Source organism: Mustela nivalis (assembly GCF_964662115.1).
Source record: "Mustela nivalis genome assembly, chromosome: 10".
NCBI lineage: Eukaryota > Metazoa > Chordata > Mammalia > Carnivora > Mustelidae > Mustela > Mustela nivalis.
Window position 1 is genome coordinate 15,664,211 of NC_139029.1, and position 16,392 is coordinate 15,680,602.

Genomic DNA, 16,392 nt, shown 5'->3' on the forward strand with positions numbered 1-16,392 from the left:
CCGCGGTGGGGAAGAGCAAGAATGGGGTACAGCTAGGGCAAGGGGGGGAAGACCTGGTCATTGGCAGCAGGGGGGGAGGGTAGGGAGGAGGTATCCGGGGTTCCTGGTGACTGGGTGGAGAATGATCTCATCTTCCCCGATGAAAGATTGGTTTTGGGGGAGCAAATCTCGAAATCTTGATCTCGATAGATCGAGAAAACATAGATGCCCAGGGAGAGGGTGGAGGGTGGCCAGCAGCACATCTAATGAGGGAAGGCTTCTGGAGGAGGTAGCCTGAGGAGTCTAAGATGGGGCCAAGACATGGTGAGAGGAGAGGACAGCCAGGAAGGAGGCCCAGGTGGAGGGGCTGGCACGGCACGGAGGGCAGAGTAGACAGCCACCCACTAGCCGGGCCCAGGGAATTGCCAGCAAATGGAAGAAATGAGCTAAGCTGGGCAGGCTTTCCCTGAGAGGGAGCCAGGGGGGTCCTGATCTTAGAACCAAAACCTTTTGGCATCTATTAGCATGATCCTAGATCCCCACAGGAGCCCTGTACCCCCATCCTACAGGTGAACCAACTGAGGCACAGAGATTATCTGTGCACAGAGATCATCTCAGCACTCATGGACCATTGACAAGAACGCAGGTTGCACAGGGCCATGTAGTGTGGTGGTTAGGGAAGCATCGAAGGGTCAGACCACCCGAGACGGAGCCACTGTAAGCTTATATCCTAGCAAATGACTTCCATCTCTGTGCCTTTACACCCCCCGTCTGAAAAGGGGAGCAATAACCTTCCCTCCGTCACAGGGCTGGGTAAGGACTAGGTGGGTCACAAGGGGTCAAGTCCTTAGAAAGGTGCCAGGATTTTATACAAACTCAGTAAGTGTTGGCGGTTTCATATTTACACTCTGGAGCCCTGGTTTCCCCATCTGAGCAGTGGAAGGCTTAATAAGCCCCCAGAGGGCTCGTCGCCATCCTCCTTGGCATCCTGAGAGCCTGGGTGGTTAGTCCTGACCCTGCTCTTGCCGCTAGTTCCTTAAGGACGGGACTGGAGCTGGACCCGAGATCCCCACGGAGCCTGGGAAGGGGGCATCAGCTAGTGTCTTTGTCAAGTTGGCTGCCGCGTTCTGGAAGCCGCCTCCAAAACGTGGGTAAACTAAAGGCACCAGGGTGTTTCCTAGTGTCCCGGGGGGAAATGTCCGGGGTGTAGGTACTGAGTACTTGTTTTATCCAGCAAGCCCTGAGATTATGACTGTAGCCTCTCCCCACCCCATGCCAGACACCATCCCTCGCGTGGAGTCCTCGTGGCCACTTTATGGTTAGATGCTGTCAGCCCAGTGAGAAAACTTCAGCCCAGAGAGGTTGAACTACTTGTCTGAGGTCACCCAGCAGCCTGGTATTTGAACCGGATACAGTTCAGTAATGCCAGGAACTGTTCTAGGCACTTTTGCCTAAATTTAACCAACATAATCCTCGCAACAACTGGAGATAAATACTATTGTCCCCATCTTGCAGATGAGGAAATAGCTCTCGCGACTGGCCCGAGGTCACACGCTGGCACAGGCAGAGCTGGGACCTGCCAAGCCGCTGGCGCACTAACCAGCAGTCTTCACTGCCTTTCTGCTCTCGTGGTCCCCAAACCCAAGCCCTTCCCACGTTAGCGAGCAGCTTCAAGATGTGTGCGGAGTGCCGACCAGGCTCTGCGCTGGGGACAGGGGATGGAACTGTGAATCAGACACGCCTCCCATCCCGAGGGGGCCACGAGCATGGCCAGGGGACCCCCCGAATGAATAATTGTGGCAGGGGAGTAAAGCTTTCTGACCTCGAGTCATGTAAGCACCAAGGAGGGCTGGGGTCTCTGAGGCTGAAGCTGGTAGAGGGGCCAAGGGGAGGGCCGTTTGCTAAGATTTGAACGTGGAGGATAAGCTTAAAGACCGGGCCTAGAAAAATGATTTAGGGAAATTGATGTTCGCCATTTACATGGGAGGAGATGGGCGCTCCGAGGGATGGAGTCGCTTGCCAGAGGTGACACAGGCCTGGAATGTGATCCAGGCAAGCGCCCCTGGCCTGTACTTTCTTGAGCCGCCTTCGACCCCTACGAGGAACTTGCCTGTTGCAAAGCTCTTCCCTGTCTGCCTTCTCACTTACCCCTTATGTGATCTCCCCTCGCCAGGCTCCACAGCAGTGCTGGGATGATGAACCCCAGGAAGCAAAAGAAACAGAGGCCAGGAAAAGGGCAGGGCCTGGACCCCGGGTCTCCTGATGCCCAGCCCAGGGCTAGGGTAGTGTGGATTTGCACACAGGTCTGGTCATTGTTTGTAGAACCTAAGCCCTGAGCTGCAGGGCCTGAACCCACATCTTGAGCATCCCGCCAGAGCAGGGAAGAAGGCCAAAGCCCCTGGAACAGCCCAGATTGCCCAATGCCCCATTAAGTGCAAACACTTCCCTCCGCAGGCTGTCCCTGGTACTGCAGGCTCCCTTTGGTGGAATAAATTGCTCCAACCCCTTCTGTAATAACAGCCACTCTTCACTGGGCACCCTATACTGTGCCAGACCTCCTGCCATGTGCCTTACACACGGGACCAAATTCCCCCAGTGGCCTTCAGAAATGGGTCTTAGGATCATAATTTTACAAATAAGGAAACTGATTCTAAGCATGGTTTAGCCGGCTTGTCTATGGCCCCACAGCTAGCCCAAGGCCAAGCTGGAGCTCCAACCCAGGTCTACTTCCAAAGACAGTGTTCTTTTCTGCTGTACTCCATCACGTTTCTATGTGGCCTGCGCTGTGCTAGGACTTTTCTAACGTAATCATCACGATCCTCTGGACGCTGGGGATCTAGTTACAAGAATCAGGACTCAGTCAGCCATCAGTGAGCAAGACTGGGCCCTGGGTCCTGCCCCAGACTTCTTCAGGGTCTTCAGAATAAGTCAGGAATGACCTTAGAAGCGGTGTCACAGCCAGCCTGGGAAAGGGGAAGAGGGATTGTTAGTGGCCTCTGATGAAGCCATAGACAGCTTCAGAGACAAGAAACCAGGCAGCCTGGAACCTTCTGGGCACAGATGGGACTGCCCTGTTGGAGTCTGGAGACCCCCAAGAGCCTTAGGAGATGGGAATTCTTAGCAGTTGCATGGCCCTTCCGTGATGCCGTGCAACCCCTCAGAGAGACCACACGGTCTCCCCATGCCTTGTGGTCCCCGACTCCTCATCTGGATTCCCCAGACTCTCCTTGTCTTTTCTCCCAGGTTGCCCATCTGGAACCTTCAAAGCCAACCAGGGGGACGAAGCCTGCACGCACTGTCCCATCAACAGCCGGACCACCTCGGAGGGGGCGACCAACTGTGTGTGCCGGAACGGCTACTACCGAGCCGACCTGGACCCCCTCGACATGCCGTGTACAAGTACGCTGGGGGCCCCGGGAGTGTGCGAGGGCCCCCTGCGTCTCGAGCCCCGCTACGGAAAGCTCGGAGCAGGGGGTGGGCCGGCGGCGGCCTGGCTCCAGCCAGCCTCTCCTGCTCGGGGAGCGGCCAGGCACCTGGCGGGAGGGGAAATGAAAAACTGGTTGGAAAAGGACCATCCTGGGGTCCTCGTGCTGCCAACGCACAGCGACCGTGGAGCTGGCATCTGGCTCCGTCCCTCCTCCTGCCAGTCACGTGGAGCATGAAGTCAAGGTCTTGATTCACAAAGGGACGGTGAGTGGGAGGCTTGGCAGAAGGAGAACCAACACAGGTGGTGTCTGTGACAGAAAAGGCTGCCCAGTGTTCTAACCTGGCAGCGGCCGCCTGAATCTCAGGCCAAGGTTCTCTAAGAAAGGAGTGACGGGGAGGACGATCTTACCACCCCTGTACAGACAGGAGCAGATTTCAGCTGCAAGATCCAGAGAGCCGACCCCAGTGACTTAAACCATAGGACTTTATTCTCTCACATAGCAGAACCCCAAAGATAGGCAGTCCTGGAGATTGTGGCAAATCCACGGAGTTCTCTGGGATCTGGCTCGCTCTTTCTGGGCTGCCATCCTCCGTGTGAGGTTCCTACGCTTTGGGGTTGCTGCATAGTCCAACATTGCTGCTGAAGCTCCGGCCATCACACACCTTCTAGAAAGAGGAAGAAGGAAAGGGACAAAGGAACATTTTATAACGGTCTCCTTTTCAGAAAAAGTCCTGACCGACAACTTCTACAGTGTGTCAGTGGCCAGCCCTTCCTCACAGGAGGCTAGGAAATTAGCCTTCTAGCTGGACATCTTGCCACCCTGAATAAAATTGGGTTCTGTTAAAGGAAAGAAGGGGAAAGAGATCTCGGGTGGGTATGCCCCCCAACACATGAAGACCAGCCCTTGTAACAGACACCAAGGAGGCTGGAGGCCAGGGGGAGAGTGTTAAGCAGATGTGCAGCATGATGAGAGTTATATTCTAGAAGCATCCCACAGGGGGACGGAGGGGAGAAGGGATTTGATGGAAACCTTGGGGGCCCTGGGCTAAAGCCAGGGCAGGGGGCAGAGAGCCGTCTCCTGGGAACGGACCTCCTTAGCCCCCACTGACCAACACCTCTCCCCACCCGCAGCCATTCCCTCCGCGCCCCAGGCGGTGATCTCCAGTGTCAACGAGACCTCCCTCATGCTGGAGTGGACCCCGCCCCGCGATTCAGGGGGCCGCGAGGACCTGGTCTACAACATCATCTGCAAGAGCTGTGGCTCTGGCCGCGGCGCCTGCACGCGCTGTGGGGACAACGTGCAGTACGCGCCGCGCCAGCTGGGCCTGACCGAGCCGCGCATCTACATCAGCGACCTGCTGGCCCACACGCAGTACACCTTCGAGATCCAGGCCGTGAACGGCGTCACCGACCAGAGCCCCTTCTCACCTCAGTTCGCCTCCGTGAACATCACCACCAACCAGGCAGGTAAGCGCTTCAGATGCCCGCTAAGGGGGAGCAGGGCCGTGAACCCGAACGGGTACCCTGCCGGCCCTGGTCAGGGCCTCCGTCCCCTCTGTGGAGTGGCTCCTGCTGCTCCGAGGCTGCGCTCGCCTGGGAGAGGGCGCGTTACCCCTGCCTTGACGTGCAGTCATAGCAATTGCTGTTATTTGGCGAACATGCGCTGTTGAAGGCTCCCTCTGACAGGGGTGAGCAGTCCAGGCCTGTGGGCAGGTCGGATCCACTTGGAGACGCGGGGACCCAGGTTCTTCCGTTGGCGTCAGCCACCCTGAGGCACCAGGTGTGTCTGTCTGCAGGAAGGTGGGAGAGAGAGGGCCCAGGGAAGCTGGAGTGGAACCCATCCCTTCTGTGCATGGTCCCCTGGAAAGAACCTGGTCATGTGACCTTGCCAGGCCACAAAGGAGACTGGGCCATGTGGTCCTCTCCAGGTGGCGGTGGGGAGATCGTCAGTAGATATCCAGCAGTTTCCATAGACGCCTTCTGGGAGCCTTCAGCCCAACCCAGTCCTGCTCCAACAAGTTTTTCTCCCTCAGCTCATCTTTCCTCGTCCTTTCTGGTACCTTACACTGCCTTCCATCTTCTGCCTGCTTCCTTCATGGCAAATAAAGTTGCCAAACATCGCAGTCTCACTACTACTGTCATCCCTCTTCAGTCACACCTCTTAGGCTTCTGACCCCTTCTGTCCAGTGAGGCCACCATCCCCTGGGTCTCCTGTGACACTTCCCAGGCTCATCCCCAACCAAGGGCCACATGAGATTTTCGAGGACCTCATGGTACCTGTGGAGTGTGCCCCTCAGTTATTCACTCAACAACCCTTGGCAAGCCCCTGCTGTGGGCATGGTCTGGACCCTGTCCAAGGAAGAGCCAAGGGAGGCCAGACTCCAGGAGAGAGGGTGAGTGGGCTACCCACCTCGTCTTTCAGATGTCAAGTGGGGCCCATACCATAATTGCTCAGGGGATTCAGAGACAGAAGTCTAGGAAGGCTTCCTGGAGGAAGCAGGATCTGGCCTGAAGTTTAAAGGACCAATGAAATGTTTATGGGAGTAGTAGAAAGAAATGTCTTTTGAGAGTGAGAAAGCACGTGAACAAGGACATGGAAAGAGAGGGGCCAACCAGCTTCACCTGGTTGAGAGGTGCTATCTATACATGATCTCATTGCATACCCCTGGCCTCCTTGAGTAGGAGGCATCCATGTCCCCATTTTACAGATGATGCTCAGAAAAGTTGAGTCACAAAGCAGGAAGGGTAAGGGACGGGAATTAACCAGGTCTACCAGATTTCAATGCTTGGGTGCAATCCAGCATATGTTCAAGGAACCTTGAGGTGAGACTGTGGGTCTGATGGTACGTGTGAGTGAGCTCATTCGTAAGAATGTGTGGGTGTGTCACTCTATGAGTTTGGGTGACCATGTATTTATGATTGGGATCGCATGTTCTGTGGCCATGTGGCTTCTTATTTATAAATGCATTCAAGAGCATGGGTGTGTCTGAAGCCGAGGGGCTTGGAACGGGATGTGTTGGAGCATGAATTTGTGTGTCTGAACGTGGCCCTGCCTGTCCATGTGTTTGTGTACGAGAAGGAGTGTGGTTTTGTTCCCGAGTGTTTGCGGTATTGCTGTGGCGGAGAAGACATAGTTGTGAGCGTGTGCCTGCTGTTCCTGCAGGGTCGTGGGTGCGTTTAAGCCTCCGCTCAGAGTGAGGTCCAGAAGGAGTTGACTCAAGGCAGGCAATGCGAGAGAACCCTCCGAAGCCAACAGCTGTTGGCAAAGACACCTAACAGATTACGAAGCCTCAGCTGGGATGCTCCCCAGCTTGCCAGGGCCCTGAGGTAGGGAAGCCTAGGCTTCCAAGTCCTCTCCCAGGCTCTAGGGGGAAGGGGGAGGTGGGAGTTCTTTCTCTGGCTCTAGGGACCTCTTCTGCACCCATGTAGAAGTCCTGGGGGTAGAACTGTTTACTCAAGAAGCCTCAGCTTATTAGCAGCACGGGGTAGAATCTGGGCTGCTTGACAAGCTGGACCCTTCCTTTCTAGAGCTGGATATTCCCAGAGAATAAAGATGAGGCAGAGTGGAAGTGAGGGGCTTCCAGAAAGAAAAGTATGGGGTGTGGGGGAAGCCTCCGGATTGAAAGACAGAAGCAACAAAAAAAAAGCACTGGATTCAGATCTGGGTTTGAATTCCAACTTTGCCATTCATTTGCTGTGGGACCTCAGTGTATCAGTCAGTTATCACTACGATGATGCTGCATAACAAAACCACCCCAAACCTTAGTAGTTTACAACAATAAATATTTATTTTCTCACTCACTCATCTGTGGGGCAGCTAAGGTTTAGCTAATCTGCAGCAGGGCTCGCTGAGCTGGGCAGGACTCCAGAATGTGGGTTGGCTTCAGTCTGTTCCACATGTCTCCCATTCCCCTTGGACCCGCCGCCACCCAGGCTGGTTTCTGTCATGGTGAATGTTGGGAGCGCCAGCAACTGCGCCAAGCCATGACACACAAACACTTCTCTCTAATGCCTGTGGCGCAGTCACACACAGCAAATGAACCCTGCAGAGTTACTTGGCAAGGGGTGTCGGTACATAATCCTGTTCCAAGAGGCGAAACCGAGAAAAGTGATCCAACCCATCACACTCATGGAAAGCACTGCCTCCCTCAGGGCCTCAATTTTTCCACCACACTGTGCATCAGAACCCTGTGAGAGCTTCTCCAGAACATAGGTTCCTGGACCCCGCCCCAGACCTATGGAATCCGAATTCCAGGAGTGGGCCCTGGGCATCTGCATGTTTAATGAGGGGCCCAAGTGTTTCGGACTATTGGACAGATTTTGGAAACTCGGATCTAAGCCTGTGTATGCCCTCAAAGCCCTGAGGCTTTCTGGGTCATAAATACCCTTTCTCCCTCCTCTTTGTTTCAAGCCCCTAGATAAGCTAACTCTTTCTCAGATGGTCAGAGCCCAGCTGGGGACCATGCAACCTCACCATGCCCTCACCACCTTATTCCTCTTTACCAGATGAGGAAACAGAGGCCCAGAGAGGTAGAGTCACCACTAAGTGTTCTCAACTGGGATTTAAACCCAGCACTATGGGACTGTAAGTCTACACTGGAGAAGAGGCGGTTCTTGCCCTTGACACTTTAGGCCCTGATTGGGAAGATGAGACACAACACAGCATCTACAATGCTGTGGCATAAATGAGGGCCCAAGGAGGTAGAAGGGAGGGGAGAGAGATCACAAGCAGAAGAGATCCTTGCTTCCTGGAGAATGGGAGAATGGCAAATCTTGGAAGGCTTCCTGGAAGAAGAAGTATTTGAGTTTGACTCTGGAGAATGGAGATGCTTGTAAGAAACAGAGATGGAATCATGTAGAGAGAAAGGTGTCCCAGGGGAGGCAAGTGCAGGAGGCAGGCTGGAGGGAGAGCTCTTTCTGTTCTTCCTGAGCACAAGGTGCCTTCACACATGGTCCCTCTGCACTGTTTTTTCAGACCTTAGCTCATCGTTACTGACCTTCTTCACTTGATCACCCCCCACACACACCATGGCCCTCAAGCCTCCCTGGTTGGGATTTTAGCCTTATGTCTTTGATCCTGTCCTTCCCGTCTGTCTCCGCCGCCATCGGCATGTGGTGGTACACAATGGGTCTGCTTTTCCTTACTTACCACGGTTTTCCCGGCACCTGGCCAGGGGCGCACCACAGCAAATGCTCAGTGAACATTTGCAGAAGGGCTCAGAGAAGCGTGGAGTGAGGTGGGGTGTAGAGAGGTACCACAGGCTGGAAAGCAAAGCTGGGGACTTGATTTCCAGACAGATGCATTCAGTGGTCGGTTTTAATCAGACCCTAAAATTCAATATATAAATATCTAGCTCATTGCCTTAAAAGGAAAAAGTATTCCTTTTGGGCAAGTGACTGGGCCTTGCTCACACTCCCTTGGCACTCACCGGGGCCAGAGCTGTCTTCTGACATCATAAAGCCATCAGGCCACCTCCGAACCACACTCCACCGTTCCAGGACGCCTTTCCACCCCGTATTCCTGCGTCCTCTCAGGGGCCCCTGGAGAAAGGAGGCCAGGCTGGGCCGCACATCCCCACTTGACAGAGGAGGAAACGGGCGTGGGGAGGGCTCAAGCACGCGCCCGGGCTCACTCGCTGGGAAGGGGCAGACCCAGGATTCAGTCTGCTGTCCAGAGTCTCTGGTCCTTGACACAAACCAACCAAACAACACAGGGGTTGGGAGGGAGGAGGCAAGCCTTAGAATGGGCTCCAGAAGAAATGCCCTCCTCTCCGAGGTGGTAGCATTTAAGCCGAGATCGAAATCACAAAACAGAGACAGCCACACAGACCGGGGTTGGTGGGGTGGGCACGTGCGGCATTTCAGTAACGTGGGGTTTGTCCTCGGGGCCACGCCCAGTCCTCTTGGCCGGCCTCCAGGGCTGCAGCAGACACGGTCTCACCCAGAGCAAGCTCGGGGCAGCCGCACCTCTGCCCAGTTCCAGCAGGGCCGGGGAGGGTCTGGGTTTGGGAATCTGGCAAATAAACCTGGCTTTGACTCAAGCCTGGCTGCTCACTGGCACACAGCCTTCCACAAGTCACTTAGCCCATGTCTGAATGCCTCTCCTCGCGAGCGTCCCCACCCCTCCTCACGGGACTGCTGGGAGGCTTTGGGCTCAGGTCTCAAGGTGCCTCCCGGGCTGCCTGGTACACGCAGGCGGTCAGAAAGGCGATCATTCTGTATTCCCCCAAATCATGACAATGGCCCCCAAGTAGCAGGTGTTTCCTACGTGCCAGACAACATCCCCGGTCCTTGACGATGAGCCTTCACGACGATGCTATGGGGTGGGCCCTATTATCCTGTCTCACGGGGAAGGAAAATGAGGCATCGAGAGTTAAGTGACTTGTCCCCGGGCACCAGGCAGGCACTGGTGGAATAGTTCTAGCACCACATTCTTGGGGCCCCGTGCTGGCCAGACAGGCCTTCTGCAGAGGTGAGGGAGGCTGTGAACGGGGCCTGCGCGAGCCACAGCCCCCGCTGGCAAAGGCAGTCTTTGGCATCACCCGTGCTGAATAAGAGATCGACTAGTTAGGAAGGTCCCCTGTCGTCCCGTCCTCGTGGGGCGTGTGGGCAAAAAAGGCGTCACCTGTGCTGGGCTCAGCCTTCTCTTCCAGCACAGGCCTCTTTGCTATGTGACCAGGCTGCATGGGAGGCTCTGCTTCTCCCAGCCTCGGGGTCCTCGCCTCCGGAACGGGCACCGATCTGTCCTTCCCGCTGTGCCGGAGGGAGGTGGGATCAGCGACAACGGAGACAGAGCACCCAGCACGTAGTTCGTGGGTGAGACGCGGCATCCAGGCCTCAAGAGAAACCAGGTGTCTTCATTTCCTCTTGCTGCTGTAACCAAATGCTGCAGACTTAGCAACTTAGCACGAGCCTCGGTTCCTGCCTCCCGGCTCTGTAGGGCAGGAGACTCGTCTGGATCTCCCCAGCCCAAATCATGCTGTGGGCAGGTGGTGTTCCTTTCTGACAGCTCTAAGGGAGGATCCTTTTCCTTGCTTGTTCAGGTGTTAGCAGAGCTCGGGGCCACGGGATGGTAGGAGTGAAGTGCCCCTGTCCTTGCCAACTGGCCACTGCCGTTGGCCCACGGGGCCCTCTTTCCAGTCCTTGCCCCTGGCTCCTGAATCTCAGAAGCTACAATGGAGTTCAAGCCCTCTCTACGCTCCAGTCCTCTGGGTCTCTGACTCTGGGCTGGGAAAGCTTCTCCTCCTTTAAGGACTCAGCAGATTATACTGGGTCTACCTTGATAATCCAGGAAAATCTCCCCATCTCGAGAACCATAACCTTAATCACATCTGCGAAGCCCTTTTGCTGTGTAAGGTCCCATATTCACAGATTCTGGGATCAGAATGTGGACATCTCAAGGGGGGCATTAGTCTGCCTGTTGTAGAAGGTAACATAAGCCAAACTAAAGCACGTTAGCATGGTCAGGGGCCCTGGAGTACAAACCTCTTTTTCATAAAGAGGTAAACTGAGGCCCAGAGAGGTTCCTAAGTGGCTGTCCGAAATGACACAGGTCGTGGCAGAGCCAGTCTCCAAAGCCCTGGGCAGGCATCGCAGCCCCCCGTCCAGGACTCCACTCCACATGGCTTTTCCATGGAAAGACTTTCAACTTTCCAAAGCCCCTTCTGCCAGCTCATTCGCCTCTGATCCTCCCGCCCTCCTGGGGGGCAGGTATATAGCGGCTCAGTCTGTAGAGCTCGCAGGAGCGTGTACTCACCTACTCCTCTCCCTGGAGGCCAAGAGGATCAGAAGGGGATAGGCCAAGAGAGCCCCCGGTGAGACCCAGGCTGGGAGAAATGAAGAGAGAGGAAGAGGGCACTTTCGTCCCCAGGCCAAGCCCTCCACACGCACCAGCCTCTTTGATCCCTCCCAACTTTCTGCGGGGAAGTCACTGCCAGCCTCGAGTCTCAGTTAAGATTGAGTTTGGCTGCATAGAACTGGAAGAAAGATAACAGATAGCAGCTGCCCCAGTAACGCTGTTGGACAATCAACCACAACATCAACAGCAGAAAAGCAAGAGGAATTTTTCTATCACATGGTCTCTGGATCGGCCGGGCGGGTCCTGGTGGGGGGATGCATTCATAGGTTTGCGCTCCCATCGACTCTGGGTCACTCAGCAGATCTTTGGATATTTTCAGGGCTTTGTTGCATATTTGGGGTTGGCTGCTGTCGGATGGTCAGAACGGGCCTGGCTGGGATCACTAGGGCAACAACTTGGTTCTGCAAATCTCTAGGTCAGCCTAGGCGTGTTCTTGTGGCAACCACGGGGAACCAGACAGCCAGCAGACGTGCACAAGGGCTTGTCCAGCCTCCGCTCAGATCATGTTTGCCAGTATCCCATTGGCCAAGGCCAATCACGTGGCTCAGCCCAGAGCTGGGGGGCAGGATGACACAAATTATAGGGCAAAGAGTGAGGGTACAAGGGAGTGATTAATAATTCAATCAGTCTACCGTAGTGGCTTAGACAAAATGGAAGCTTGTTTTTCTTCTATGTCAAGGATGTCAGAAGGTGGGAGTTTGGGTACCTCCATGGAATCATAAGGAATCCAGGCTCCCCTGTACACAGCTTCTGGTCCTTATGGACCAAAATGGCTAGGAGAGCTCCAGCTATCACATCCATGTCCCGGGCAGCAGAATGGAAGAAGGAGCGTGAGAAGTTCCTTCCCTTTAAGAGAGACTTCCTGGAAATCCCACATATTACGTTACCTTTATATCCCATTGGCAGTCCTCTTGTCACATGGCCACTTGTAGCTACCAGAGAGTTTGGGGAAAATATAGTCTATTATTGGGCCTAATGTGCCCAGCTAAGAACCAAGATTTTGTAAACGTGGGAAAGAATGGGTATGTGGGCAGGCAGAAAGTCATGTCTGCCACATCCCATGTGACAGGTGAGAAAAAAAGGTTGAGAGAGGAAAGTGACTTGCCCGCGGTCACACGGTCGCCAGGGCATAAGAGAGCTGGGATCTGAACCCTGGATCCTGTGTCTTCTCCTTCCACCAGCACCAGCACCACCACCACTCAGCTACTCACAGTACTGCTTATGGGTCTGAGTGCCCAGGGATGCCTGGCTGGCTCAGTCAGAGTGCGACTCTTGATCTCAGGGTCGTGAGTTCGAACCCCACATTGGATGCAGAGATCACTTAAGATAAATAAGTAAAATGAAAAAAAGAGAGAGAGAGAGATTCAAAAGATTCTGAGCAGCCCAGACAGCTCCATATGGCAGACGTCCCCCAGCCCTGACTCTGGACTGAAGCCTATGCTAAGCATTTGACCTGCAGGTTTTCATTTAACCTTCCAACATCCATGCCCTGTCCCTATTCTATACAGGAGAAGCTGAGGCACTGAAGGGTGAGATATGTTGCCTGGGCTACCTGATCTGAAGCTCAGGTTTTTACCATCTTGCTAGTCCAGGTGCTGGGGTAGGACTGGGTCCCATCCCGCAGCCACAGGTAAAATCAAGGCCATCCGGCATCCCACGGGCAGGTGGGCCATTGGATGTATCTGTAGTACCAAGCCCAGGGCCTGACCTTAACCTGCTCTGATCATACACAGGGTTCAGGCCAAGTAACCAGGGAGTATGAACAACTCGGGCTATAGAATCAGACAGACCTGGGTCCCAATCCCGCCCATGAGCTGAGGTACCTCAGGCAGGAGACTTGACCTGACTCTCACTTTCCTCGTCTGTGAAACGGACGTGATTAACCTCACTCCATCTGCTTGCACAGCCTCTGGAAGGTGCTGTTCAATCTAAGCCAAATCAAGGGATGAATGAATGAGCAGATGAACAGCCACCCAAGACAGGAACTTTTCTCGGGTTCAAGGAAAAAGACAGTATCTCCTAGACCTGACTTCTCTTGCTTTAGGGTTTTTTCCCACAAAAATAATTTTTGTTCCACAACTTGCTACTTCCAAAAGACATTAATAACTATTATGTGAAAAAGGGTTTCCGAAGCCAAATGAGACCTCAGCTGCCAGGTTAACTGGGTCTCTTCCCTGTAGGACTTCTCAGAGCCTTGAACAAAAGAGGGCACAGGGTGGGTCTCACAAGCAGGGGTCTAGAACACTCTGTGTTTCTCTACCTTTCTTGGCCACAGAACTCCTTTTCTTTGTAGCAAAGTGCCACCGTGAAACCAGTTCTCAGCTTTTCCTTTTTTTCCACCCAACCAGCACAAATGTTTGGTCCAATCAGAAAGAAACAAAGCCCATTTTCTGGAAGCATTTTATTTGTGGAACTTCTGTTGTGACAGTTAGGATCAGGTTGCAGCTGGATCAGAATTGCAACTGGATCGTCAGGAGTTTACTGCATTGCTAACAGTCAAAACAGCGACCCTGTTACCAACCGGAAATGTCAGGAGTCTTGTCGCGGGCGAAGTGCTCGTGTTGTAAATCCTGGAGCATTCAAGCGCAGTTGGGATGCAGGGTTGTTGTGTCGTGGGCCAGCTCGTTGGCGAGAGGCTCCAGGCCTCTGCAGCAGGTCACATCACCGGTGGGCTCAGGGTTGAGGGAGAGTGAATGGTTAGTGCCCATCACACAAACTGCCCTACCTGAAGCTGCTGCTCCAAGTTCCAGCCCCCAAGGTCAGTGACTCAGCCAGGTTCCCGAAGGTGCTAGAAAAGGAGAGAACCTGCCCTTCTTTCTCTCCTTCCTTCCTCCAGTACTATGGATAAGTGCTTACTCTGAGCCACACGCTGCCACACTGTGTCAGGCACCAGGGATAAGGGATTGAACAAGAGAGTTCAGGTCGCTGTTGACACTGCAAAGCCAAGAAAGCCGCTGTGGGACAGCAGGTGATGGGAGGGGGTGGGTGGTCGGGGAGGGCTCTCCGAGGGGGCCATGGAGATCTGGTGGGGAAGGGGCGTCTGGGCAGAAAGACTGTGGGGCTAAGGCCTTGAGCAGAGAATGATGACCTTGGTGTGATTGGGAACAGAAGGATGGCCAGTGGGGACAGTGCTTAGGAGAGGAAGGGCACGTGCAGAGGTGTTGGGTGGCAGGCAGGTGAGCCCAGAGGCCATGTGGAGCGTCTGGGTGTTATTCAGGGGGCGGTGGGAAGTCACGGCGGGCTGTCGACAGCAGTGACACTGTCACAGAGGCAGCAGGATCTGAGACTGTGCCTTGAGGTGGGGGACTCACACTGCCAACACCCAGCGACTTCTCCCTCCTCCTGCAAGCTCCTGGGGTCTTCTGACTCGTGAAAGGGTAAAGGCCGAGTACTCTCGGCGGTCTCCTTCCTGCCTTGGAGCTCCGGGAGACAAAGCTGAGCAGAGCCCAAACCCACACCCTCTAGAGGCGGCCAGGGTCACGGGCCTCCTGTCTTCCTGCCCGTCAATGTCTCCTCGTCCCTCGTCCTAGTCCCTCCTCATTCATGCCCTTCATGCCCAGAGGGGGAAACGGAGGCACATCCGGAAGGCTACTTCCCCAAGTCTTGGCTAATGAAGGGACTGGACACTCTCTCTGGGCTCGCTGGGGGCAGAGCAGGGCCCCCGGCCACCTGCTCCAGCCAAGCCGGCCTCCCCTTCCCCTCTCGGCCACAAGCCTCTTTTGTACTTGCTCCCTGGGGTTCCATCTCCTTGCAGGGGTCACGGGGCACCGCTGACCCCAGCCCCCTGCCGGCGTGCCCGGCTGGTAATTGAAAATACCAGAATTCCCTGCAGACCAACTTGCAGGGAAACATGATACCCCAGGGTGGGCGGTGGATGGCAGAGGGATGGAGAACATCCAGCTGTTCCCTTTTCTCCTGCATTAATCCCCCCGGATTCCAGGAGAAAGGCCAGCCCTGCTTGGCCCCCAAGGGCCCGCCTTGATCATCTTCCCAGCAAATGCCGCCTTCTTGCCACGCCCAGGGTTACGGGGCTTATGGGATCAGAGCCCGGGTGAGCTGCCTGTAACCCAAGCCTGCCAGCTAAGCCCACCGAGCCCAGACCCCCATGGCTGAGGGGGTCCTGCCCCCACCAACAGCTGAGCTCCTGGAGCCAAGGCGGACTGGGTGGCGGTGGGTGAGGTGAGTCAGCGGGAGCCGGGCGGAATGCGTTTGCAGCAACAGTATGGGAGCTGGACCAGAGTGTCCTCAGAGGCCCTCGGATGTCCACTGGTTTCCAGACCTCCCTGCTCAGCCTATACCAGCTGCAGCCAACAGAGGGAAGGATGCGCTGGACTTGAGTGGGCCGGGGTTCAAATCCCAGCTCCACTGCCTACTAACTGTGTAACACTGGCAAGTTACATCACTTCCGTGCCTCCATTTCCTCATCTGTAAAATGGGTATAATATTAATACCCGCCTCATGGGGTCCATATGAGTGTCAAAGGAGTTCAGTATGTAAAGCGTCTGGAAAAGCGCCTGGCACAGAGTGAACAAGTAGGTGTTAGGGGTTGGCCTTTGTTTTGTTTTTCTGCAGGGCATCCTGGGGCACACAGATGCTGTCAAGATGACAAGTTTTTATCTGAGGAGGAGTTTGCCTACGGCAGTCCTTCTGTGGCTCCCCAGGGCCTTCAGGACAGGGCAGGCTCCTGGGCAGCCTCAGCCCGGCACCTCCCCTACAACTTCTTATATCCTACCACAGGCTCTAGAAGTTCTGCCTGGGCAGATGAGAGGGCCAGTCTCTACAGGAGCCGGGCTGTGAGAAACAGTGTGGAGGGGGTAGAAAATATACTTGCCCAAGATTCAGCTGGTGTAGGCTCTAAGAGTCAGCCCCTAGCTGCTGTGGGACCTTGGACGAGTCACATTCCTTCTCTGGTCCTGGATCCATTCATTACTCCTCAAAGTGTGGCCCACACACCAGCAATGTCAGCATCCCTCAGGAGCTTATTAGAACTACAGATCCTCAGGCCCAGCCTTACTGAATAAGAATCTTGGGGTTCGGGGCTGGCGAGCCCAGCAAAGTGAGTTTTAACAAAGGTTATCTCCCTAGGCCCTCTCAAGTTTGCAAAGTGCACTAATCATTAGGAACACGT

General features: G+C 54.8%; 1 protein-coding gene across 4 annotated transcripts in view; it reads left to right on the forward strand.

Moving 5' to 3' along the window:
- EPHB2 (EPH receptor B2) overlaps positions 1–16,392 on the forward strand; it is a 183,457-nt gene that overhangs the window by 135,629 nt on the left and 31,436 nt on the right. For all 4 annotated transcript variants that reach the window (XM_082684597.1, XM_082684595.1, XM_082684598.1 and 1 more), the window contains exons 4-5: positions 3,223–3,378; positions 4,538–4,873. In XM_082684597.1, coding sequence (XP_082540723.1) covers positions 3,223–3,378; positions 4,538–4,873 — 492 coding nt within the window. The remainder of the gene's footprint in view (positions 1–3,222; positions 3,379–4,537; positions 4,874–16,392) is intronic.